Source organism: Sceloporus undulatus, chromosome 1 (genome assembly GCF_019175285.1).
Source record: "Sceloporus undulatus isolate JIND9_A2432 ecotype Alabama chromosome 1, SceUnd_v1.1, whole genome shotgun sequence".
NCBI lineage: Eukaryota > Metazoa > Chordata > Lepidosauria > Squamata > Phrynosomatidae > Sceloporus > Sceloporus undulatus.
The window spans coordinates 75,508,575-75,536,516 of record NC_056522.1 but is presented as its reverse complement, the minus strand read 5'-3'; the positions used below and the strand labels follow the sequence as shown (position 1 = coordinate 75,536,516).

The 27,942-nt window shown below is 37.7% G+C and overlaps 1 protein-coding gene across 1 annotated transcript in view; it reads right to left on the bottom strand.

The window, feature by feature from the left end:
• Positions 1–16,951, bottom strand: part of LOC121919736 — a 37,333-nt gene extending 20,382 nt beyond the window's left edge. Inside the window, exons 1-2 of the mRNA XM_042446609.1 lie at positions 16,845–16,951; positions 5,463–5,567 (exon numbers count right to left, since the gene is read on the bottom strand). Of these exons, the coding sequence (XP_042302543.1) occupies positions 5,463–5,561 (99 nt within the window). The 5' untranslated portion in view covers positions 5,562–5,567; positions 16,845–16,951. The remainder of the gene's footprint in view (positions 1–5,462; positions 5,568–16,844) is intronic.
• Between the last annotated feature and the right edge of the window lie 10,991 nt (positions 16,952–27,942).

Genomic DNA, 27,942 nt, shown 5'->3' with positions numbered 1-27,942 from the left:
TGGCCTCTCTCCCCCTCAAGATGGTGGTTGGAGGAGGGCTCTTTAAATTAAAAAGCTTTTTTAACTTGAGAGTACACCTCTATAGGTATCTCTAGGTGACCCAGCACAACTCTATGGTCAACATCAACCAGACATTGACCACAGAGTCATGCTAGAAGACCTACAAATGCCTAGAGGAGTGTTTTCTCTAGGAATCTCTAGATCTTCCAGCATGACACTATGGCCAACTTCCAGCTAAGCCACTCTTGGAGGGCCTAGAAATTTCTAGAGAGAACATGTCAATTAAATTCACAAATAATCAAATCTGCAAAAATCAAAGCTGCAAATGTGGAAGGTTGGCTGTACTGACAGGGGCCAACTGTACTGGAAACGGATGTTGTCCATCAGAGTTAGACCTAAATGTAATTGCTAAATGTCAGCTGAGGCTGAAATATCTTATCTCAAGGTTACCATCTGTGGGATTTACCTATGGCAGCCAGGAACTTCCTTGTCAGCAGGGGAGGTGAATTCTGTCTCACTTTAATCCAGGTTTTAAAGGGAGTTCTCCAAGGTGCTGAATCCTGCTCTTTAAAAGCTTGCCAAAACTTGGAATGGATTCACCACCTCACTGACATGGAGCATCCAGCTGCCACTGAGTTTTACCCAGATAGATGTGAAGAGGACCAATAATAATAATAATAATAATAATAATAATAATAATAATAATATTTATATCCCACCTATTCTCTTTTGGAGATTGAGGTGGGTAACAACAGAAGTTAATACAATACAAAATAATCAAACAACGCAAACCCCCGACTCCCCCCAACCCTCACCCTCCCTCCCTGAATAAAATTACCACAATAAAACCACATATAAATACAGATCACAATAACAAATTAAAATCAGTTAAGAGATAGCTACAGTGGTGAGATTTAATCAGAGGATCAGACTTGTTCTGGTTTGGACAAAGGTCAGTCAGGGAAGGCCAAAGTATGTAAACCATACTTTAACTATGTATGATGGACTAAAAATGAGATGCAGGACCAACATGTCCTATTCTCTTTGACAAAAATTATTGCTAGTGGAACCAGTTAACCATTGTTAATTTAATGAATTGTTAATTGTTAATGAAGGCATCAGCATAGGGACTCATTCTATTCATAGTTAATGATAGCCATGGATTGCTGAAAAACATGAACTGAAAAAAAAAATAGTTTAAAACTCTAATGAAAAGAAACAGAGATGTAAGTGGATTTAAGAAGTGGAGATTAAGTAAAATATGATCCCCACTCCAGTTTTCAATGCCTTGCTTTCACAATGCAGCCATGCTACACCTGTTCTTGTCACTTGGGTAGGAAAACTGTAATCCACAAAGCTCCTACACCTTTAAACATGAGAACTGAATATTTAACTCATTTTCTCTAAATATATCTTCTGTCAGTTAAAAAAACAACAAGAAGGGGGCAAAATGACCTTTTGGGACTTACAGGTCTTCCAAACTGCAGAATTAAAGCAGATTGATATCACTTTAACTGTCATGGCTGCCTCCTATCGAAACCTGGGATTTGTTGTTTGGTGAGGTATTCAGCCTGGTCTGTCAGAGAGTTCTGGTGCTACAAACTACAAATCCCAGGATTCTGTAGTATAGAGAAAGAGCAGTAAAAGTAGTGTCAAACTGCTTTATTTTTGCAGTGTGGATACACCCTTAGCATGGCCAGTGGTCAGGGAGTATGGTAGTTTTAGGTCAAAACTACTGGAGCGACAGTGGATCTGCACCCCCATCTTAGAATATACGTGTTGTTCAACAAGGTAAGCATTTTGGTTTGTAGTATTTTGCTTAAGTTTGATTTCTTTTGTACTCCTCAGTTTCCTAGAACTTCTTCTCAAACTTCCTCCAAGTACTATGCTATTTTTTTTTTTACTTGTTAGAAGACTTAAGTGTAAAATGTGTGCCTCTCCATACTACAGTAATATGTCCCAGCAACAAGGGAAGTAGTTTTGTATAATTATTAAATAATTACTTGATGTGAAGTATGTGTCATTTTTACATTAGTTTGGTGTTTGTATGCTTGTATGTTTAGACTACCACTGTTAGTGTTAAAACTGTTTTTTAAAGATCCTTGAGACCTTGCTGTATGAATAAGTAGGAGGAGCCTGTTGGTAATGTTGGATGACGATCAGATTTGTTAAAAGGCTGTGAAAATAGAGAAAGTGAAGGGCAATTTGAATGTTAATGCTTTATGAGGTAGTGGATGAGATCTGCATTATATTACCACTGGTGTTATTTTTTATATAAACCACAGTGGCAGGGGTGGGATCAGCTGGGACAATTATATTCTTAAAGGGAGCATGGAGTGTCTATAACTACATGTTCTCTTTGCACAGTTTGTGCAGCATAATGGAGGTGCAGTCTAGATGTCAGTTCACAAGACTGTATTGCAATTGGCAAGTTGATGTAAACTGAGGAGATTGGCTGTATTCCATGGTCCTCCATGGAGTGCTGCATGTGAACACTGGTGGGGAATGGGAAGATTGCCAAGGAATGTGAGGGGAGAGAGATTCCTTGCTTATCAGAGTCAGAAATAGAGTAGTTTTGAGCAGAGCTTGGACTAATTATTACAAATCCCAAGATTCTGTAGGACAGAGTCATGATAGTTCAAACGGTTTCATTTCTGCAGTGTGAACTGTCATGACTCAGTCCTACAGAATCCTGGAATTTGTAGTTTGGTGAGGCACCAGTGCTCTCTGGCAGACCAGAATACCTCACCAATACTACAAATCCGATGATTCCACAAGATACAGTCATGACAGTTAAAGTGATGTTGAACTGCTTTAATTCTGCAGTGTGGATACATCACCAAAAACCAAAGTGCTCACATTCATGTTCTAAGGCTCTATTTTAACAACTTCTCCCACTATAACATGATATAAAGGGATATTTGCCACTAGCTAACATGGTGTAGTAGTTTGAGCTTTGTACTAAGACTCTGGAGAACAAGGTTCGAATCCTTGCTCAGCCATGGAAACTCATTGGGTAACCTTGGACCAATCACATTCTCTCAGCCTTAAGGAACGCAAGAGCAAAGCCACTCTGAACATATTATATTCTGCCGTGTTCACTTTAGGGTCACCATAAATATGAAACAACTTGAAGGCACCCAATAAATACAAACTTCCAAAAGCCTGAACAGCTCTGTACCAAAGGATTTAATTGTTATTATAAACACTGCTATGAATCCCTTTCTTACAAAAGTCTAATATATCATATAAGTCTTCTATTTGGACTTCATAACTTTGTTTTTTGCAGATGTGTGACATATAAGTAATGAGTAACTGTACAGATCACAATTCGTTGCAAATCTCTTGTGTATTTGACATACAACCAACCCTCTGTTATGTAAATTATTCAAATCTGCAACCACTGCTACTATTATAGTGGACCCTCACATAAATGAAATTATGCAAATTTTCCTCAAAGAGAAGATTTATATATAGGGCTGTGCTATGTATCACTTCAGAATGCAGTGGAAAAGGGACAACATTTCTGAATAGTCCCCATGTAAAATAAATGTATTCTATTAACATTTGGGAAACATTTGGGATATACTCATTTATAAGTTGACCACATGTAGTAGCCAAGGGCAGATTCTGAAGCAAAAGTTTGGACTTTGATATGACCCATGGAAAAGTCAAGGGTAAAACTTAGGGGCATGTAACTAAAAATGTAAAGGACAAAGCAAAGGAAAACGATGCCAAAGAACTTACAAAATTCTGGCAAACATAACTGTTTGTGTTCACTCTAAAAACTTGACAGATGAGGAGGGAAGTATGATAAATGGTGATTGTGCGATGGATGGGGGAGGTGACCAGGCATGGACGGGATAAAAATATGTGCACATGTCAAAAAGGATGTAAAAGCAAGAATTAAGGTACAGTGTTAGAACTTCTCAAGAAAGGAACTATTCCCTTCTCTGAGTAGAGTGGTGAAAGGTAAGAGCTTCATCCATCCCAGGAAAACCTAAAATAAGCACTGACCCTGCTCTATTAGCTCAGCATCCCTTTGATTTTCCTGCCAAGGCATTAAAAAAGGCTCATAGTGACACCACAGCAGAGAGAGTAGAGAGGACCAGTGCTTCTTTTAGGTTGTCCTTGCATAGACTAAGCACTTGCTTTTCATCACTCTAGTCAGAAAAGAGGATGTTTCCTTTTTTGATCAGAGTTCATGTACAGTACTTACGCTGACCTGTGGATAAGCTGACCCAGCTTTTTTTTGGTCAATTTTTGACTAAACCTTCTAGTTTAGTCAAAAATTATACTGTATGTTGTTGTTGTTGTGTGCCTTCAAGCCATTTCCAACATATGGCAATCCTATCATGGGGTTTGCTTGGCAAGATTTGTTCAGAGGAGGTTTGCCATTGCATTCCCCTGAGGCTGAGAGCATGTGACTTGCCCAAGGTCACCCAGTGGACTTTATGGCCAAGCTGGTATTTGAACCTGTCCAACACTCAAACCACTACACTACCCTGGCTCCGTATACTGTATATACAGTAAGCTATACTCTCCTTGACATTCTAGCTTCTTCTGTTCAAGGAACATCTTTGCTTTTACTGGGGGAATATTTAAAAAGTAATTCCTACTCAAGATTCTACCATATGATTTTATGGGAATAGTCCACACACTTTAACTCCTTTCCATAATTGCTTCATTTGTTTTGCATTTATTCCTTATATGATATGTCAGTGAAATATTCATATTCTGCTACGCACAGGGTTCATAACTATGGGTATAGTCCATTCCAAATAAAACACTATTAAATATTTCATAATGGCTTTCAATTTTCAAAAAAACAACAAAAAAATTAAATATACTCAACTTTGGCCAGAATATACAAACTTCCTTTCAAATCTAAATATAAAACATCTATTACAAAATTAAAGGCAAAGAGGTAAAGGTAGTCCCTTGACATGAATGTCTAGTCGTAACCAACTGTAGGGGGCAGTGCTACATCCAGAGCCAATAGAAGGCAAGGTCAAGCCATGGCATGATATGACAGTGGGACAGGACAAACTACAACTCAAAATAAAAAGGAATTTAATAGACAGCCTTCAGATTAAATTCTCTAGCAAGTGATTGTCTCCAGTGCAATCTCACAGACTTGTCATTTCTTATTTGATCATTGCATCGGAACATTTGACCAATTCACATCAAAGTATCTGAAGGGCAGATGGGATCATGACTAAAATTATGTTATTTCTTACACTTCCTCTATACAAAGCAATTTGCAAAATGCTACATTTCTTACTGTGTTAAAATAGTGGTTTCAACAGGGATTTCATTGGTGTTGATAGATTATTCTCTAATGCTGGGGGAAGAGCCAGAGAATTAATAATAACACATCAGAATTCCAACAGTACCGGAATCTCACCAGTTTTAGTCTAGCTCTCTCACAGGGAACAGAGTCCTGAGGTTTTCTCACCTACCTTGGGAAACATTTGCTCAGTTTCTTGCTGGGTGTTCATGTGTTTACCCTCATGATGAGTTGGAGGCTGGCAAGTACCTGTAGACCGCAGTGGAGACATTGAGCTCTGTCACAAAAATTAACAAGGAGGAACACCAGATGATTAATATTTGTTGATCAGCATACACACTAAATGACTTGTGGTCAAATACATATACTGTTTATGAATTCCTTTTTCCCAAACCAAAAAGCTCCCAAAGATATAAATAACCAACCCAGAAGCAAAACTAAGTAATGAGTTTGTGTGAAAAAATGAAGTACTTATAAATAAATTTAACTTCTTTAACTTATCAGCATTAGTTTGTGTCTCTGTTGCATTAAAGTGACCCTGAATGATACAATCCATTTGATTAATTAAAACATTTCTGCTTCTATTGTAGAAAGAAAACAAGTGAACAACAGGGACAGAGCCAAGGGCTGTATCCAGATTTTGGTGCAAACAAGTGGGATGGCTGAAGCAAACTAAAGAAATAGCAAGCTTTTGAATGGAGTAAGTATGGGACACGTATTCTCCAATCAGCAAAGACACTATTGACAAGTAGAGGCCATTCATTCATGAATAGCTGATCCTGAATCCAACTTAAAATTAGAAGATTTTTGTTTTCCTAGTTAATTGAATGTAACTGAAATTATGAGTACTAGGTAGGAAAATGTATTTTTTTTAAAAAAAAGTCTATTAATAATGAGGATGATGAGGATGATTTATTTATAGCCTGCCCAATCACTAGGAATCCAGGCAGATTACAACAGTAAAAATGCATTAAAAATACAATAAAATACTAATTGATCCCTTCCCAACTCCCTGCCCAATATTAAAACTAAAATTAAACAATCAAAGTTTAAAAACAATAAAATGCTATACAGCATTAGGTTAAAATTAAAAACAATTTGGCGGGCAGAGAGACATACATCACAAAATTGAGATCATATTTGTAAACATTTAGTTGTAAACAATACTGAGGCCTGTTACAGACAGCCAAAATAAAGCTGCTTCGAGTCACAGTGGAGGTATGATGTTTCAAGGATGCATGCGTCCTAAGAGTCCAGAAGCCATACCAAAGCCATGTTCCAGTCCTTAAGGATGGAGTGTGGCTTTGGTGCGACTTCTGGACTCTTAGGACGCATGCATCATTGAAACACCATACCTCCACTGTGACTCGAAGCAGCTTTATTTTGGCTGTCTGTAACAGGCCTGAGTTCCATGGAACCTATTCTCAGACAGGTATGCATTCCCAGATATCTACCTAGGTATTCCCAGATAAACCACGTAAGAAATAAAATCTTCTGTTGTACTAGTGAACACATCTCTGAGAATTCAGAGGTAGGTCTCTAGAAAAAGGGGTGGTCCTGCCACCCATGTCTTAATCTCACCTTGGGGAAAAGGCAGAATTCTGGAAAAGTGACTTTTTTAAAACTATAACTCCCAGACTCCACTGCACAGCATGTGGAAGTTCTAGTTTGTGGTAGTTGTTATTGTTTTTTAATCACCTTTCTGAGCTTTGGGGAAACTTTATAGAAAGTGTTATTTTGCATATAGAAGCTACAGTACCTTTTTATTACTTTGTTAGCATCCTGGAGACTATATAGAAAAATATGACATCAAATTTAAACATGTTCAGTTTGTTAACCCTACAAAGTAAACATCAGCACTGGTTTCGGGAGCCTTAGGAGGGCATTGCATGGAAATGGAACCAAAAGCAATGCAGATTGTTCATGAATTCTCTTTCAGTCTTTCTATATAACAGACAGTAATGAGGTACGTGAGCACCACTTGGGAAATTCTCTTCATACTGCTTCTGAGCCATGTGGAAGCCATTCTGATCATGGGGTTGCAGTATATGTGATGTAAGAATATTGCTAACCATGTGGCCAAGATCAACTGGATAGGTCTTTCTGCATATTTGTGAAATCATGGCAAGCACACAGGCCTTATTATAATCTAGGAAAAAAGTATAAGCCAAACAAGACTGAAAAATGAATTGAACTGTCAAGAAAGGCTTGACATTGTAAATGATCAGCACAGATTTGTTTTCTTTTGAGTCTTTTAATGCCATGGTGGTAGTAATCCTCAAGTTGTAGAGGGGAACCAGCTGAATTTTTAAACAGTACTGGCAGAAAAGACAGTTCATTGAAAATTATGTGGTAAATTTACAAGTCTAGGTTTCCTGTTATAACAAATCTTAAACCACAAGACTGCTGTATCTTGGCTCTCGATCCATGTACAAACATCTTTGTGACAACAGGTTGTTTAAGCAAAAGCCAGCTGAACAAAGAGGGGGCTGCATATTATTCTTCCTGAATTTGTGCCACATGCTGGCCATCTATTTTACTGTTACTCTGTAAACAATACACATCTCTCAGAAGTAGTCCCTATTCCACCCACACTAAACACATACTAATAACAGAGCTAAAAGAAATTATTCCCAAAGCCAAGGTATAAAGCTTATCATTTTGTGATGTTTTTAACTTCAGCTAGGTGAATTACAAAAACACAATGATGTGTGATAAATGTGAACGTTAAAGATTGTTGCACTTAAGATATGAGATAATCATGACATGAATGAGGGTTTAAATTATTGTTGCAGAAAAAAAGAAAGGTATTCTTAAAATTCTGAAAAGCTAATGGTAAATTTGAACTTGGTCTTGGAAGAAGGGGGCAGGAAAGGAAAAGAGTTGCATCAATGCATGTTGGATGAGATTTTAAATGATGATAGAAACATATGAGAAGCTTTCAACAAAAACAAGAGGACTTTATCATTTCTGGATTCCAAATGAGAATATGATAAGCTGTTTAGGAGAATATGTTGGTGTTTTAGGGACAGGTTTAGTCTCAAATAGAATGGGAAGATCAAATATAGGAAATTAGATCTGGGTGTAAATAAAGTCAAGATGGGGACCAAGACTGAAAATATCCAGAAAGAGAGGGCAACCATCAGGTGACAAAGCACTGCATCCAACAGCATTCCCCCTCAAGGACTGGGGGAAGTGAAGCAATAAAACTATCAGAATAAACTGAAAAGAAATAACTACTGGTTTAAGAAGCAGGTAGAGAATCATCAGGAGCAGATAATGTCAAAGGAGCCCAAGAGGAAAATAATACAAGAACAGAATTATCTGCAGTGTCACTTGATATGTGATGTTGCTGATACTGATCACTCTGTCCTCCTCAACTAGAGGCACAAGCAAAATGGAGAAGAAGTCTGTCCAGAGAAATAATTTGGAAATCTTTAAAATTTCAATTGCAACTGACTGGAATGAATTAAAACCACAGTGATTAGCGTTCATGCAGAGTATAGGAAGAGTAACCAGTGCTTGGAGACTAAGAAAATATGGGACACTGGTCAGGTCATTTCAAATATGATGATGGAAATAAGAAAGAAAGTGGGGAACACATTACAGTGGACATTCCATAAACCCTCATGGTTACCAGAATTCACAGAGACTCAAGTCCCATTATATAGGCCACAGTAAAATGGTGTCTTTTACATAAAATGGCAAAATCAAGGTTTGCGTTTTGGAATTTATTGGTTGAATACATGGACAAAGAATCCATGGATAAAGAGGGCTGACTGTACAAAGTAATCTGCAAATGTACTGTAAGCAGCAAGGGCTCATGAATGGCAAGGTATTTAGAACAGTTCCAAGAATGGACTCGGAATGAATAAACAGTGTGCAAATTCTGAGATCAATGACCTAAATAATCAAATCCAATCAATTGCTTAAGCCATTTCTATTATAGTAATTTTCCTTAAGATGCTTGGCAATTAAAGAAAAAAACAAGTACAAAGATGCCACACTATTGAACCCACAAGATGAGAGTACTGCTTGCAATATCTAATGTATACCTATACGTATTTACACAGGACACATTTCTATACAAGAATGGCATTAAAACATCAAAATAAATGGTTGTGGACAAAAAGAGGTCCAAAAAAGAAAAAAAGAAAACAAATTCTAAACATGTTAAATTGTTTTTTAAAAATGTTTGTTTTCTGGTGATGTGTGGATGAACTCCCTGTATTAATGCAAACACAGCTCTTTGGTTTCTCTTAGGATTTCTTTTGTGACAGATTTTTGCACTAAGCAGTCAAAGTGTGCCGGCACTGGAGTGAGCGATATTATCGGGTGTTAGCTGCAACACTCTGATACATCCTTGAGAACTAGCACATCATTAGTGATACCTTCACAACTAAATGTTCAGGTCTTAGATCATATGGCTGACAAAGCTCAGGATCTCACCCTCCACTTAAACATTTCTTACTATAATCGTTCAGACAGCCTTCTGGCAAGCTATGTTTGAACTTGTTAATACAGTTATCCATCCACAGTAATGTATACATGTCTGTCTGTCTGTATGTATCTGTACAACTGAGATGGTTTCACAATATGTAAAAATGCAGGTCATTTCACAGGAGAGTCAAGTTCTACATGACCATCCAATTAACCATTACTTTGTACTGAAGGAAATGACAGGGCAAGGTGAAATGCAACAGTTTATGGTTTAGACATGTATTTTGTGTCTTCTTGAACAGATTTGTAGAACTCACAAATTTATCATACAAGTAGTATAAACTCAATTCAAAGAAGTGGCTGGAGTCTATGATTACATGTGAATGAGTACTAAAGCATTCTCTACACCTATTTAACTCAGCACCACACTCTTGGTGAGTCATACAGGAAATAATACAATGGAAGCAATACTTTCCATGCATATCATATAATAAATACATTTGATTTTTAAAGTTCTTGGTAATTTACTTCTCTTTTCAGTTCTACAACTTTCTTGAGTTGACTGGAAATGCTTTCAAGTACAGGTGAGGTAAAATATTCTCACCTGGGAGCCAGATTCACAAATGGAGAAGTGAGAGTTTGTACCAATAAATCACTTGCATGCACAGGCCAATGTAAATCTTCTAGACTTCTTACTAATTTAGGTGGATTGAGTCCTTTTCCCACTTCTACTGTCCTTCTGCAAAGCATTATAATGCAGCACAGATCCCCAATAATGGAATTAAAAGCTGGGTGGCAATCATGGCACTAATTTTGTAATGTAACTGGCTGTCTTCTGTTGGAAATATTATTATCATCATCATCATCCTACACTTCTCCCAAGACTGGGACTCAGGGTGCCTTACAACATTATAAAAATACAGTTAAAAACATACAAAAATACTACATTAAAACAGAACCTCTTAAACTCTCTCTTCATAGGCCCCAATCTAATAGAGCAAGGCAGTTCTTGTAGCCTTATTGGCCTGCTCTAAAGCACCTGTGTGTGTGTGTATGTGTGTGTGTGGCATGAGTATTGTGCAGCTTGTGGCTGCAAGTGGGTCCTCAACACCCTAAAATATATACATGCTCTTTGTGTGTGCATGTGTGTGTGTGTGTGCATGCATGTATGTATTGATGCTGAATTCTTTAAAGAATTAAAAAGTCAGAGAAACTCTGTCTCCTGGTTTTGGGGAAAAGAGACTATATGTCTCTAGGCATATGTGTGTGTTCCATATTCATATTTTTGTCATTTTCATCAATTTTTTAAAAAGAATTCTAGTGAGCATGTACTGCTTCTGTAATAAGTATTCTTTTTAGGCTGCTTCTGTACTGAAGAATTAATGCAGTGTGCCCATGTTTTAACTGTCAGGATTTCATCCTATGGCATCCCAGGATTTGTAGTTTGTTATGGCATCAGAGTGCTGTGACAGAGAAAGCTAAGTATCTCACAAAACTACAAATCTCAGAATTCCATAGCATTGAGCTATGGCAGTTAAAGCAGTCAAACCACATTATTTCTACAGTGCAGATGCATCCAGAGATATATGGTTAATATAGCAATATGAAGAAAGACTTATCTTTAGTTTGTATTTCAAACTTTTTGCTGTTTGACAGATAGGCAACCTGGCATTTTCCAGAGTTTTTAACTCCAGCTCTCTTCAAATAATGGTAGTTCACCTAACGGTCAGGAACTGTAGCCTAAAACATTTGAAGGACTCTAGATTGCATATCCCCATTCTACACAATATCTATTTAATTTCTTCCTGAAGAATTATCTTTAAAGATGAAGCAAGCTAAATATATTCAAAAGTGAGCGATGTAAAGATTTAGTACATTCAAACTCAAATTTAAACTCAATTTATTTTTAGATTTGAAAAGAAAAGAACAGAATTCCAGTACCTGAACATATAAAGATGGAATCAGTTATTTTTTTCTTTATTTTTAATTAGCAATTTCTCAAATACATATTTTATCCATTTTAGTGTCCTAGCTTTCTCCCTCATTCAGTATTGCATTCTAATCTAAAATGAATTTTTAATTCAATTCTAAGCAGCCTTCAACTATTACAAAGTTTATAATGGGAGCTTTTGCACTTCTCCATTTTATTTTCTTCTCACATATTTGTGAACAATTTCTCCTGATTTTTTTAGGCTCTCAGTAATAAGGATTCAGCTACGATATATTTGTCTTAGGCCAGGCAAACAAGGGCCCATGTGGGTTACCTCTGACTGGGACAGGATGAAAGACTAGAAAGGCCTCCTAACGGTTTGGTGACATCTTTACTAATCCCTCTCTGTTTGGAAACAATTATAGAAATCACTCAAAATTACCTATGTTTCCACAGCAAGGTCTAAAGAGCTTTCAGTTTCAGAGTCAAAGTAAAACATGCTGTCATATGTCTGAATAATTCTATTGAGTTGAAATCACTCAGAATCAACTGAAGAAACTGACTGAGAAATTCACTTATGAAAATATGTCACATGGAAGTATGACAAGTTGATCTAGCTTAGATGGGTTTTTAATGGGTCACACAAATTTATGAAGGAAGGATTTATCAATTTGAAATTATACAGCTACTGTGGAATCTTAAGTTTCAGAGAATTTATGCCTCCAAGCACTAGAGGCAGAAAAGAAACAAAAATCAACAACAGAAATTACATCATCATCATGCTCTGTTTATGAGGTTCCAAAAGCAACCAGTCAGAAACAAAAAAAACTGGTCTAAACTGGACTTGTTCTGATTTTAACTGATTTCTGTTTTATCATTGTAATTATCTAGGTTCCTAGATAAAGATGCAAAAGGCACTGGTAATATAAGTAATGCAAAAAAAGATGCAAAAGTCATTGGTAACAAAAAGAGATATTACAAGGGATTATGATTTTTCTTGGAACATAAAAAATTCCATGCAAATTTAGTGGTATTATTCTGCATGGCTTTTTAAAAATGTGCCACCAATTTTATTCCTTACATCAACTTGGTGGTGTACTCCATACTCTGTTTTCCCTAACCATAAATACCTACCAACAATCAATTCACTTTGCAAGAGCATCAAAGGACATTAGAGTTCTTCTTGAAGATCAGTTCAAATGAAACTATGGTGAGATACAGACCGCCCCTTTGGGGCAGCTTGCACTTGCCCTTTCCCTGCTGGATCGGGGCCTGAGCAGCCACATCAGCAGCCCCGGAAGCCCCGATCCACCACTTTCCAGGCCTCGGGGAAGCAGCAAAATGCTGCTTCCCCCCAGCCTGGAAAGGGGTGTTCTTGGGGCTTCATGCCCCAGGAGACCCCAGGGAGCTGCTGCCGGGAGAGAAAGGGGTCGCTCGGCCCCTTTCCGCCCGGCTTCATTCCCACAGCCATTTGGTGGCTGAGGGAACGAGGCGCTCCCCAGGAAGAAACTCCGTTTCGGAGCTCCTTCCGGCACCCAAAATAGGGTGCCCTATGCGCCCTGTAGCGGTGCAAGCACATCACGCACGTGCCACGATGTTTGGACGCAGCGTGGCTGTCACATCAAAATGGCGGCATCCATCTGTACAGGTTGCTGCCATTTTGACATACGGAGTACGTACTAGGGTTGTGGGGCGTCTGTAAAGGATGCCCCGAGGCAACCCTAGCATGTATTCCTTACATGCTAAAAGGCCTGTCTGGAGAGGTCCCATGGGTGAATTTGGAGTTCCTCCTCAGACATAACATGCAATACTGTGTGCTCATGTTATTTCAGACTGAGAAATCTATGGCCTGTTACAGACAGCCAAAATAAAGCTGCTTCGAGTCACAGTGGAGGTATGGTGTTTCAATGATGCATGCGTCCTAAGAGTCCAGAAGTTGCACCAAAGCCATGCTCCAGCCCTAAGGACTGGCGGTGGCTTTGGTGTGGCTTCTGGACTCTTAAGACACATTGAAACACCATACCTCCACTGTGACTCGAAGCAGCTTTATTTTGGCTGTCTGTAACAGGCCACTAATTCACAAAAAGCTGTACTGCAGCTGCTCTTAGATATAACAAATAGTGCAAGTGGTTTGAGATTATGAGAACAGTAATTCAACACCATCTCAAATAGTCTCCTCACAGTTTTAGAGTGAGCACTGCAATCTGATATGGGGGGGGGGAATTAAGTTTTTTAAAAAGCACAACAATAAATGGGGGACCACAGACAGTGAAATCAAAGTTCGTCTTAAATGACACTTTTGAGCAAGTATTGGCAAAGAGCAGGTATGAAACTGTATGCATTTCCCAAGGTGGTTATTATATGTGAAGTCGAAGGATTTCATGGCCGGCATCCATAGTTTTTTGTCTCTGGAAGATTTCTCATCTGCATGAGAAATCTCCCAGGGTCAGGGATTTCCCAGCAGACAATGAGCACCAATCCAGCAGACACTAATCCTCCTTTGCAGACACTCCCACCCTGAGGCCTGCCATTAGCAACAGAACAATATACATGCAAATCACTCGTGCCTTCCAGGTCACAATATATATATATATATATATATATATATATATATATATATACATACATACCCAACTCCTTTCCAGGAAAGCATTCTCTGAAGATGACAGCCACAGATGCTGGCAAAACGTCAGAAGGAAACTCTTCTAGAACATGGCCACATAGCCTGAACCCCCCCCCCCAAAAAAAAAATATGTTGTTGTTATAGCTCTTGACCTCTTCAGACTCCTTAGAATTCTCTTTTTCTGGCCAGAGAGACAGAGAAAGAGAGGATGGGTTGTCCTTCTGCAGAAGCCTAAAGGAGTGGTCATTTAGCTAATAAATATTTTGCAGGCTTCCTGCTGCACCCTTTAACACACACACACACACACACACACACACCAAGTTTTTCAGAACCAAAAGTGGAGAGTCAGAGTTTGTCATTTTTGGCAGTTTATGTGACCCCTACAGATGACTGGAGGGGCAGAAAATTGCCCACCCCCTCTGGCCCACCATGGCTGCCACCCACACCTACTTTGAAGAATTCATACCATAGTAAACAATCTAAATCACAAACTGAACCCTTTAGTCAGTTTCAGCAACATAACAACTTGCTCAGAGTTCACTGCTAGGTAGAGTGGATTGAAAGAGTGAAGGGATCATTGCATAGAGGTGTGAAAAAGCCAGCCAGCTTGGGTTAGTTTTTTCTCAAGGCACAGCTGGGGAACTGTACACACTGAAGTAGAGAAGAGCAAAGGGGAAAAAGAGATCTTGGGAGTAAGCTTGGAGCATCCCTTCCCACCCAAGAGTTCCAACCTTATTCTCTCTAAGGTGTCTCAGGCAAAATGTTATTTAAAGAAAGGCCTCTTCTTACCAAGCTTGATTCCAAGCTGAGATAGATCAGCCTGCTGCCACTTAAAGCCTAGGACATGATTCCTGGACAAGACAACAGCTCTTGGATGTCAATCAAGGGCAGCCAATTCTTAGTTATGTAGTTATTATTGTGTTGCTATTGCCAAGGGTGTGTAAAGGTACTGTGAAATTGTTTGCCTCATGCAGAAAAATAAATTGTCTGGCTTTGGTTATTATGTATCTTAACTTGAAGAGATGGTGGCCACCATTTACTGCTCTGCTTCAGGTAGCAAAGTAATTTGAGTCTACCTTGAGTACATTTCTCCAGAATGCCTGACAGGCAACAGTGACTGTGGCTGTCAAATCAGTGGGTGGCAAATCCATTCCGGTTTTTAAACTAGATTCTAGAGGAGCTATCCAAAGTAGTGAACTGTATCCGCAAAACAGTGGCCCAATACAGATGGGCACTTTGTGGCATGACAATGGTGATACTAGGGTTAGAGACCTGCACCAACCGCACAGTCCCTAACCCTAGTATGGAGTGGCGGCATACTGATGGTGGCCTCCCGTGTACACAGGCACCACCATTGTGATGTAACTGCTGTGTAGCGTATGCATGGCACTGCATGATGATTACATCTCAAGTTGCCAGTGGTGCACTCACACCATCACTCCGGCACCTTAAAAAGAGCCCTGAAACACCAGGTTCTTTTTACTCTGGAGGGAAGCCATGCGGTTTGGCAGCTGAGGCTTCCCTCCGGAGGGAAATAGGCTGCAGGCAGGCCACCCTTTTGGGGTGGTCTGTCCCGGGCCAGTGATAGCACCATGGACAGCTCCATTAACATTTAACTAAAATCTAGAGTGGATTCATGGCTCCACTAACCACCAATCCCCACTATGATAGAAACCCATTCCTGGAAACTTTAGGTCTTTAAAGGAGTGGCTACCTAACCAGCATGAGACTCAGGAAAATACATCAAGAAAGCCTTTTATGTGCCACAGTGGAAACAACTGGCCAGTTCCCATTCTCCACAACCCCATTAGATCCTGAGCACAGGTTGTGATCCAGAGACATAGGAAAGTAGGGGGATTCAATTTTCTTGCCTAAGATAGGGAGCTCTTCATTCCCAAAAGGTTCCCATTGTAGATGCAGTACCATTCCAAGCTAAGGGAGAGGAAGGGAGAAATAAGAGCTGAATTTAGGCTAAGACAGAAGCAAGACTTGGCCACAGAACCACCTCTGAAAATCAGTTCTAAGACTTGGAGGAAGCCACCCGAAGCTGTGTTGACAGGTAACCCCTAAGATGCAACCAAGCACAAAAACACACACAAACACTCAGTGATGGGAAGAAGCATCAAAACAAGTCAAGTCCCATCATTTTCATCTTAGAAGTTAAACCTTGTGCAAACCACCTACAGCAAAAGGTGCTGTAGATTCTTTTCAATGGCTGAGGATGATGGGAATCTAACAACAATTGGAGGGCCACAATTTGCCTTTCTCTGCCCTAAACAAGTTAAACTGTCTACAGACAAAAACACAGAATACTGTATTTATTGTTGGTTCTTCATTCAAATTTATAGATGTAGGAAATATAGAAACTTCTTTAGAGTGTCACATAAAAAGAGTCTATCAGAACAATTCCCCAATACCACTCATTTGTACTGATTTGAGAAGCAGAAGAAATGCAACCATATAATAAATTACTAACTACAATTAAAACCTCACAAATTAAAGCAGATTGTTTATCCCAGATAATAAACAGAAGAAAAAAACCCAAATGTTTATTTGCTTACTTTTTTCAGCCTGCTACTGTTTGTAGAGCCATTAACTTGCTGTTGTGGGAGAGGTCTTGCTGAAGTTGAGAGAAACACAGAGTTCGTAGCAAACACTGAAGAATAAAAACACAAAGTATTGAAGCTTTCACAAATTATCTCTCACTCTCACTCTCTTGCCCTCTGTTTATGAACACAGCAATATTTGTGTAATGCACATGCTTTACTATATATTTACACCAAATCAACATTTCCCAAAGCCATTGCTTCTTCACAGCATCTAGAGAGGGTATTTTGAGAAGAGAATTCACAGGCCCAAGACAAGTGCTTAACTCTTCCCTTACAAGCCAGTTTCTTCCTCCAACTTCCCCATTAGCTGTGATACAAATTCAGATTCCCAGTCAGGAACAAAAACTGTTGAGAGGGAAATTTGTCAGTGGAAAGAGTTGTTTAACAGAAGTATGTATGAGGTGGTATTGCAATGACTTGAATGAACCTGCTTCCCAGTTTATTTAGGTTTGTATTCTTTTCTATGGAAGTAGGCTCTAATGTTATGTAGAAGTAGTGAATGTATCTGTAGATACTCAGCTTTTTGCTTTTATATCTGGAAGCTTTTCTTTGAGATTGGAACCACGAATGCCATTGCAGGTAAGTTTCCAAAAGTCTTCATAATCTTGCTGGTTCTTTATCATTCCAAGTTTAGTTAATTCATTCTGCAATCCAATGAGCTTAAAAAAGAAAAAAGGTTGGAAGAAAAAAAAATAAGGCAGAGTGTATGGAGATTTCATTATTGGTTAGCAAACATCAAAACCAAATATAACACGATTTTTAAAAAAAATTAACAAAGATCAACAACAAATATAATATAATAAATATAGATTTATTTTATTAAGTGCCACATTTTGTCTCATTGTGAATATTACAGGTGCAGTGATATTTTACACATTTCACTTTTCAATCAAAGCAGCTGGCCAGATGGGATTTTGCAAGGCTTACAAAGGAAATGGAATCATAATGCTAAAATAAGTTTTGAGGATGTGTGTGTGTGTGTGTGTATATATATATATATATATATATGCTGAAAAGGAAGGCAGCAGAAGTGTCCAGTGGGCCATTGGTATCCACTGAGGCTTGTTTCCAAGACACCCCCCCACATGGATACCAAAAGTCCATGGATTCTCAAGGGCCATTATACACAATGGCGTAATAAAATTACAAAATCAAGGTTTGCTTTTTGGAATTAAAAAAAAATCAAACTAGGGATGGTTGACTCTGTGGATGCAGCATCCATGGAAATAAGGGACCAACTGTACTCTTATACCATCTGCACCCACCTCTTTCCCAAATTAATGGAAAACATCACATTATTGATAACTGGGGCTCTTGGAGATCTACCATTCATAGGATTGCTGTAAGTTAAAACAGACTTGACAGCAAACAGCAATAACACTCTGACATTGCAGTACTGCTATTTACTAATTAATGAGTGTCTACATGAAGGTTAGCACAAATATTTTTTTAGTATATAGCTTTTAATTTTGTTCAGTATAAATATTACAATCCCTAGTCATAAAAGTATTCTATGTAATATATTCATATTAGAACTGCATCAGTTCAAGAAAAAGTTTATTTGCCAGTAAAAACAGTATAACTGATCATTCTATGGTAGCTTTAACCAGAAATCACCTTTAAGTAGATACCCAGAGATATGCAAAAAGAAAGATGTTACTGAATAGGAAGTTACAAAGTAAACTCTCATTTAGGCAAACCATTTCTTTCACTTTGTGTCAGAAAACAAAAATATTTTTGCATCTATGCAGAAATCCTTCCTTCATTGTTAGCAAGAAAAATGAAAAATGTTAATGAATGCAAGCCTCCTGATACAGGCCTACATGGCTTTCCTCTGGAAATTGCAACCTTTCTATTACAGCTGCCACCATATGTCTACAATAAAAAAGAACAGCTCAATGATAAGAGCATAATATATATAGCCAGAGAGGGAAGCAAGCCTCTCATAGCTACCAGATCAGTTTTTATTAAAGGAAAGGCATCAGACCACTGTGTATAGTATAGTATAGTATAGTATAGTATAGTATAGTATAGTATAGTATAGGGCCACTTTTGAATTGAAAGTACTTTTTTCATGATTATTAAATGTTTTCCTACTGCATATCCAAAAGTGAAAATTTGCATTTGAGAAAGAACATAAAGGTATGTAAATTAGCAGCTAGTTCCTGGAGTTAATAGGCACTTTCACAATGAGCTGTGAGTAGCTGTTTAGAGTCTATTTGTAATTCAAAAAAAAAGTCCAAAACATCTCCATAAGGACAAATTACTAAGAAGATCTGAATATAATTCAGATACTTATTCACCTCTGTTTACTCACTATGTCACTATGTAAACTTGATATCATCCAATAGCTATCTATTACCCAGATTAAAATTAGTAGTTTAAAAATTACTTTCTTATGATTGAGATATATTTATCTTATGCTTCTGGGGATATAAGTGGGAACTGTTGCAAGCTGCTGTACTTTGGGCCAGACATTTCTGATAGGAAGCAGCAGAAATCTGAATTCTATTTAAACCAATTATTATGCCAACTATCCAAGTAAATAGCAACATCTTTTGGTACAGATTCTAGCCCTTTCAGTGCTTATTAACTAATGGTACTTCACAGCATTTAAGAAGGATCAAAATCAGAAATGCCCTTTTCTGAAGGGTTATTCAGACATCATTGTTGTTTGCACAACTATGTGAATAATCTCACTCACGCATTCCAGTTTTGTTGTCAACACTATTTTTTATCAGAAATGCATCTATGTGCATCTCTGAGCATTCTGTTGCTTAAACGTATTAGCACTGCGAATAAATATGGTGTCGATGATGTGGATGTATTCAAAACATGTTCAAAGCATGCAGAGATTTATCCCAGTTTATTCTGGGTCTATTCGCATCAGTTATTCATACACAGCTGACAATGCGAATCTTTTAGGAAAACTCAGGAAAAAACCAAAATCAATTGTCCTGGGCTAAGTGGAGTTTTTGGCAGCCTTGCCCCAAACTTATTCAGGTGCATTCAAATTGCGTGTGAACAACAAAGATTCAATTCACATTCTACTGGGATTACTTTCACTGTCTGAATAACCCCTGATACTTTTGCAGTCCACATCCTTTGACACTTTCTCTCAGACACACACCCTGGAAGTGGTGGGCATAGAATCAACCACTAAGGCTTCCAGGCTCTACCCTTAGTCATTGTGAAAGTTCTAGTACCTGAGAAGGGTCTAAAAGGGCAATCTGTTTCCCTGGGATACTTTCTAGTACTTGTAGCATTTCCTAAAACAGTAATTAGCTTACTTGCTAATTAGCTTACTTGCTGTTCACCGCTATGATCTTTGGAATAGCGGTATATAAAAAAAAACAAATTATTATTATTAATAAAATTGAACATCTTACCAAATAACTACGTGACTGTGGAATGGACTCCAGGTATTTCGTATCATGAGACAATTTGCAGAAGGGTACTTTATGGCCAGGGAGACACTTTGGAGAAAGAAGAAAAAATTTTGTTCAGCATTTCTTCCCCCAAAAGCTGGGAAACAAAGCTCAAAACAAATGACAAGTAAACATTCAACCACAGGAAGCCATTAACAACACTGGGCACCAATTAGGACCCAGCAGGTATTCCTAATACCGCCTGGTGCTTTTGCTCCACCCCAGATGCTTTGACCAAAGGCCCACAAACTCAGGCTTAGGAAGCAGGCTGTTTCATTTGCCCAGCAAATTGTAGCCACATATTCCTGCTGATAGGCTTATAAACCTGTTTGTAGTTTTTTTCTAGCTCCCTTCACATTTGTGTCATTAGAAGTCACAATTACTGTCTGTCCCAAAGAAAATGCTTTTGAGGGAAGAAGAAATAAAGTTGTGGCAATCCTTTTGTTTTGTTTTTTATTTCCTTACACATATTACAGTTTTATGCAACAATGGATTCAAAGCTATCTATTTATAAATTCAAAATATCCTCTCCTGTTTATAAAACACTCTTTAAAAAAGACTTTACTAGAAAATCATTTTAGCTGAACTTGGGGGACAGACTTAGGGCAGAGACAGAAACAAACTAGTTAAAATTTATTAAATTATCAATTTTATTAGCAAAAGGGGGGAATGGTTTAATATTAACTGAACTGAATGACTCAGTTTAGAATTTCAGTATAAATGTTCCTCTAAAATTAATTTATTAGTTAAGATTAATTAAATGAACCGCAGTGGGAAAAATGCATACCAGTTTTCATTACCTAGTTGGTTCTTTATCCCAGGCATAGTTTTCATAGATTTTTGCTTATTTATTTTTTTAGGTTCTCAGAGTTGGGGGTGAAATATTTAGGTTATAAGACTTTAAGAACTTACTCAAGAGTATGACTGCACTAAGGGGCTTTTGAGATTAGTCAATTCAGTAACTGATACTTTCCTATCAACACCCTATTTCCAAAAATAATAACAGATCTATATTGCTGTCACCAAACAATGTGGAGGACTTCATGAAGGAAAAGTAAAGAGATGAGATTGTAAGGGAGAGAAAAAACAAGAAAAGGATTTTTAAGCATGGTATATGATCAAAACAAAAAGAAAAGCAAGAAATAGTTTTTAGTTGGCTTGCATGAGAAATTGAGTTTTCAATAATTCTTGCACTTGTTTCCTTCTGTCCAACATTCAGATATGAATGAGAAAGGGAGTTAAAATTCCCCCCACCAATTATTCCAGATTCAGTCTGATAAGGTTTTATGATACATGCTTAACCTAACTTTAAGTGGTATTTTATCATCAGCTTAAAATTAATTTTCCCCTGTCAATGTAAATGTAATTTAGTTTGTTTGTTGTTTTAACAAAAAAGCAAATACACTGACTTCATTCTCCTGAACTTCTTATCTGTGCTTTAGGGTGTGTGGAACAAAATTATCTACTTAAGTTTCTTATTAATATAAAACAATTTTCTACCATCACACATGTAGTGCCATAATAAATTAAGTTTCATGCTGAGGTACATGCGATATTAAAAAAAATATGGAACTGTTTACCAGTGTAGTCCTAAACCTACATACCTAGGGAAGGAACTTCCATTGATTTCAAGGAAGTGTACTTGTAAATAATCTTGCCTATGACTGTGTGTAATATTCAATTTTAAAATTTTTATTCTGGATATGCTTTGGAAGCTTCTCAACAGACATTAATGAATGGAGAACAAGATATACACATGCACTAACTCTATCTAGTCTCAACATATGTCTGGTCCTCTATAATTTTGGAAAGACTTCTGTTTCATCAGGCAGAAAATTCACCATCAATCTTTTCCTTGGAGCTGAGTCCACTATCTTGGCTTTCTCAGGGTATATTCTGATGCTCCGGAATTACTTTTAAACGGATAATTGCATCAGTTGGCACTGGCATGCATGCAGCAGAGTTTTATGTGTATATATTCAGAAGTCCCACTGTGTTTAATGGACCGTACATCACAGTAAGCATATCAAGGAATGCACTGAGAGTGTAGAAGACAGACAAAGAAATCAAGGATGTAGCAAGTCATTTGGGAGAGGGGAAATCCACCCACTTCAATTAGGAAGGAAAAAGCTGTTTTACATCCCTCACTTTTTCCCCCTGAATACATTCCTCTAGAACCAACATTTTTTCAAAAAGGCAATATTCAGTTGCTGTTCTTTGAGTAACAGATTGTTAGCAAATATATAGTCCTTGTTTAGATTGGTCCAGATTTCTTCTGGGGGAAAGGTAGTGGGAGGAAGCAAATATACAAAAGGTAAACTAGTCTGCATTTGGGACAGGACATAGTTGTTACACTGAGCTAAGAGCTGAATGTGTGACTAGGCCAGAAAGTCCCTTGCTTAAATCTCAGTTATATGAACATGTGAATCTGCCCTATTTTGTCTGAATCCCATTGTTACAGGAATCTGTGGTTTCCAGCTAGAGAAATCAGCTATAGATAGTTTAGGCCCTTCTCTTCTTTTTTGCATCCAAGGAAGAGGAGCCAGCATGGTGTAATGGTTTGAGCATTGGACTCAAACTCTGGAGAGCAGAGTCTGAATCCTGGCTCAGCTACAAAAACTCACACTCTCAGCCTCAAAGGATGGCCATGGCAAACCCCCTCTGAAGAAACTTGCCAAGAAAATCCCATAAATTGGAAATGACTTGAAGGCACACAACAACAACAACAACAACAACAACAACAACAACAACAACAAGAGGAAACCTGAAGGATCCCATCCTGATATTAAACCAAGGGTGGAAAAATGTTGGCTGTCCAGAAGCAGATGGACTGAATCTCTCATAATCTCTCATTCTGGCTATTCTGGCTAGGAATTATGGGAGTTGCAGACCAAGAACATCTGAAGCCTCACAGTTTCCTATTCCTTTTTAAAACCATTCCCTGTGATATCTCAATGTGCCGAACTGTGGTTTCTTTAATGTTTGACTTTTTTTATATATGGTTAATGAAAATAAACTAAGATCAGTGGTGGCTTCAGATCCAGGTTTGTTCTCACCAAACTTATTTTTAAACTAATCAAAGATAACCAGATTTTGACTTCACAAGAAGCTGGTAAGTTTAGAATTGGGAGATCTTACCAATGTATTGTTAAGACACATAAAAGAAGGGAAGACAAGCGTGTGAGCCGTGGCACGTTTATGAAGCAGGACATCATAGCTGTTACATCTGAACCAGACAACCAGTCTATCTGACTCAGTATTAGCTATTTTGGAAGGCAGATGTTAGCCAAGGTTTTTTTTCCCATTAGCCACAACTTTAAATTAGAAATACCATAGAGTGCTGTCATATAGAGAATTGATTCTGTTTGAGAATTACTGAAATATACTATTTTCTTCTTGAAATGCATTAGAAGTAACTATTATTATACAATGATTCACATATATCACGTTTGTTTAATAATTACAACTGAGGAAGGTTGGTCCTTATCAAGACCCCAATATTGTAAATGCATGGCTAAAACTGAAAGAGAATGGCTGGCCCATAGAAGCCTAGCAAATTCTCTGTTCGGGCAAGATTACGTAAAAATAGAGATTGGAAAAATTATTTTTTGGGACTGCAGCTTCCTTAACCCACTGGACAGAATGGCCATCTTGGGGAGGAGAGTCTGAAAATTGTAGTCCCCGAAAATAACTATTCCAAGTTCAGATTCTCATGGGGGAGTTCTTAATTCCTACTTCAATCTGTTAGCAATTGTAACTTATTTGGAAGCCATTATTTCAAACCTGCCTACTGATCAAAGGCAGGCCGATGGTTAATTTGGTCTTCCTATTACAACACTTTAAAATACTGTATAAGAATTTGATTTTATAATGCTAATTATTTAAACCAAAGTCAGCAAGCACTTAATTTATATGGGACTAGATCAGGATTTGGGCATTAATTTGGTGATATTATAGAGGCAAGGAATTGAATAAAAATCCAAGGACAATTCCTATAGAATCAAGCTGCTGTGAAAGGTAAAGCAATTTGTTCATATGCAGGGACTGTAAAGAAATTATGAAAGATAAAACAAGCCCTTATTGGGGTGGGAGGATCTACAGCCTTTTACTGCTGCTTCACTGTTTTAACTTTCTCCACACTTTCAAACTTTATAGTACCAATAAAGTTACTGAAATTCAAATGGTATGGAGAAGAGCATTTGCCCACATTTCTTTGTCATTTCATCGTAGCCTATTTCTTTCTTGTCATAGTAAATGTTGTATCCTTTCCACAATGGAATGGGGGGGGGGGGACACAAAGATTTTTTAAAAGTTAAACAGTATTTTAGAGATAGAATATGGGCAGTTGTGCACTGTGATTTTTGTATTCTCATTGTGTGCTTTCGTATTCTTATTGGGTACTCTTACAGTGTGCTTTTGACATCAAATTAACATGCTTAACATGTAGGAGTGATGCATTGATTCCCAAAGAGCCAGTAGTCCTCTGAACAATTACTTAAAGCAGTAATACAATACAGCTGAAGTCAATAAAAGGTTTTGTTGGGTTTTTCTTTTTAAAAAAGAAAAACAACACAAGAATTACACACTAAAGTTCTAATTAAATTTTTCTCATAAACAGAAATAAATGAGAAAAAATTCAGAAGAGATTTAATGTGGAACTCGCTTGCTGTTTTCCTATTTTTTAACCATTTTTTTAATTGGTCAGTTGTATTGTTTAACTGTTGGTAATGTTATAGTTGCATTCTGATTTTTCCTGATATAAGCATTTCTAGGTATAAGAAAAACATCTTAAACTTGCATATTTTGTGTTTATAATAACTACTTAATATAATAAGTAGTGATTGGAGTGACACTACTCCTCTTTGACTCAGTCTTTCATGTAGAGACAGTAAATAGGGAGCAGCCAAATCTCAACCAGGAGGTATTCAAAGATGAAGTGTCATCACTCAGAAGACAATGTTTCTCACACCAACATGTTTTTGAGTCACTCCCACTGCTAATAAAATGCAGCCCATAAAAAGCTTATAGTAAATATTCCCTCACTTATAAAGATGCTGTCACATGGTGTAGTGGTTTGAATGTTGGACTAAGACTCTGGAAACCAGGGTTCAATACCCAGCTCATTCATGAAACCCACTGGGTGACCTTGGGCAAGTCACACTCTCTCGGCCTCAGAGGGAGGAACAGGCAAAACTTCCTCTGACCAAATCATTGCCAAGAAAACCCCATGATAAACCCCTTAGGGTCACTATAAATCATAAATGACTTGTAGGCACACAACACACACACATACATATATTTATACAGCAATAGGTCTGATTAGTCTACACAAAGATGGGATTTACATTTCTGTGGGTCTCAGTATCTCCTGCTATTGCATATTGAGGGATATGGCCCATGGGATACATGCAGCCCCAAAAGCAGTATTTGCAGACTCCAACGTCCTTCCCAGAATCCAGGCCAATTTCAGCTTCTGGAAGCTAACAGGAGTGGTGATTTCAGGTTTTGGATTATAAGGTTCAGGGCTTCTTCCAATCTATTTTGCCTCCAACCTTTCAGAAATGAGTTTTATGAAATTGTAAGTATATTTCTAGTTTTGATTTTCACGGCTCCTCACTGTTTGTCATCTCTTCTATTTTGGGTCTCATGTGGAGTGGGATGGATCCCCCAGGGACCTTGTTCATACTAATGCACAATGGATACAACTAAAGAACTAAAAAATAATGGTTCAACAGCATTATTTTCCCTATCTCAATGTGACCCCAGCACTGATCTCTGCAGCTGTTTTGCCAACCACAAAGGGCCTTTATAGCAAAACTGCCTTGATCTGGAAGTACACTGCTACATTACATCCATAATCATGACAAGCAATATCTGCAAATAGTAATAACAGCAATAAAAATAGTTTTTTTGTGGGAATTTCTTTTTTTGGGGGGGAGGGGGCTATGTATCCATGTTCTAGAAGAGTTTATTCCTGACAGAAATCTGAAGATGCCAGCCACAGATGCTGGCAAAACATCAGGAATAAACTCTTCTAGAACATGGCCACATAGCCAAAAAAAACCCACAAAAAAACTATGGATGCCAGCCATGAAAGCCTTCAACTTAACAATAAAAATATCAATTATTCTTATGATCATGATTATAATTATGATTATGATTCCCCACCTCTCCTCATGGATCGAAGCAGGGAACAACAGACCAACCAATACACAACACTAGTTAAAACACACACATTAGTTTTTTAAAAAGACACACACATATTAAAACAGTCCACATTTAAACTTTACAATTAAATTTAAAGCAATGAAAATAATAGAGAGATGTATTAAACAATTGCATAGTCTTAAAAAGTTGACATTTTAAACCTGGAGGTATATCTGCCAAAGGCTTTTATGAAAAGCCAAGTTATAATTTGGTTCCAGAATCAAACCAATGTTGGTGAAAACTAGATCTCCAACAGACAGGCATTTCAGAACTGGAGGACAAGGCACCACAAAACGTAGGACATTCAAGAAAAATGTAGTATATTACAAAATAAAACCTAAAAATACTCATATAAAAGTAAATGTGTGCTTCTTAGTCCTGATCAAAATGAAGGACATTTTGGAACTCTTCCTGGGCAGAAGGTTGAAATGTAGAACAGGTCTTGGAAAAGGAAGATGCCTGGTCACCCTGACTGTGTCATAAAATATTGTGTCTCTGTTTTCCTTTCACCAGCAAGAAAAGACCATTTTGTTCAAGCAGGCTTTTAATGCAGAATTGCTTTCAGAGAGCATTCTTATGGGGGTGGGAGGTACAGTGGATCCTTGGTACTGATTGGGGTTTGGTTCTAGGACTCCCATGGATACCAACATCCATGGATGTTCAAACCCCATTATATACAGTGGGGATAATGAAATGGTGTCCCTCATATAAAATAGCAAAATCAAGCTTTGCTTTTTGGAATTTATATATTTTTGTAGTATTTTGAAGCCATGGATGGTTAATCCATAAATAAAGAATTTGTGGATATAGAGGGCTGACTATATTCTAGTTTTAACTTGTATTTTTAGATAATTTTATATTGTTTAATTTATGATTTTAATATGGTAGTCTTTTAATGTTATGTTTTAATTTTATTGTAATGTTTTTAGCTGATTTTGTTTTATTACTTGTGAACAAACATGGGTTCCACATGGGAGAGGGGCAAGTGGCATGTAAGTGCAATAATAAATAAACAGATTTACCTTAAATGACTGCATCTCTTTTGTGTTACTCATGCTAACTCTTACATTTTCAAATTGGTTTCTACAGCAAGAACACCTGAACTTTTCCAATCGACCTGCTTGGAACTATCAAAGTATTATTTCTCAAAATAGCTTAAAACAACAATTTCTGATGTATTCTAAAGGAAGACAGACTTTCTTTTAAAAAAGAGCAATGTTTCTCTCTTTTTTTCTCCCTAGAGACAAAAATAAAGTTGAAACTGTTGTTCAACGTTGCTCTTTTTATTGCTGTCAAAATTCACTGCAGTTAAAAATTCAAAAGATCCCAATTGAAGGAGTTTCTGGCCCCTCAGGTATCTCGTAGCTGTAAAAGAGACCCAATGTGGTATTCGTCTGTTAAATATGGAGAAGTGC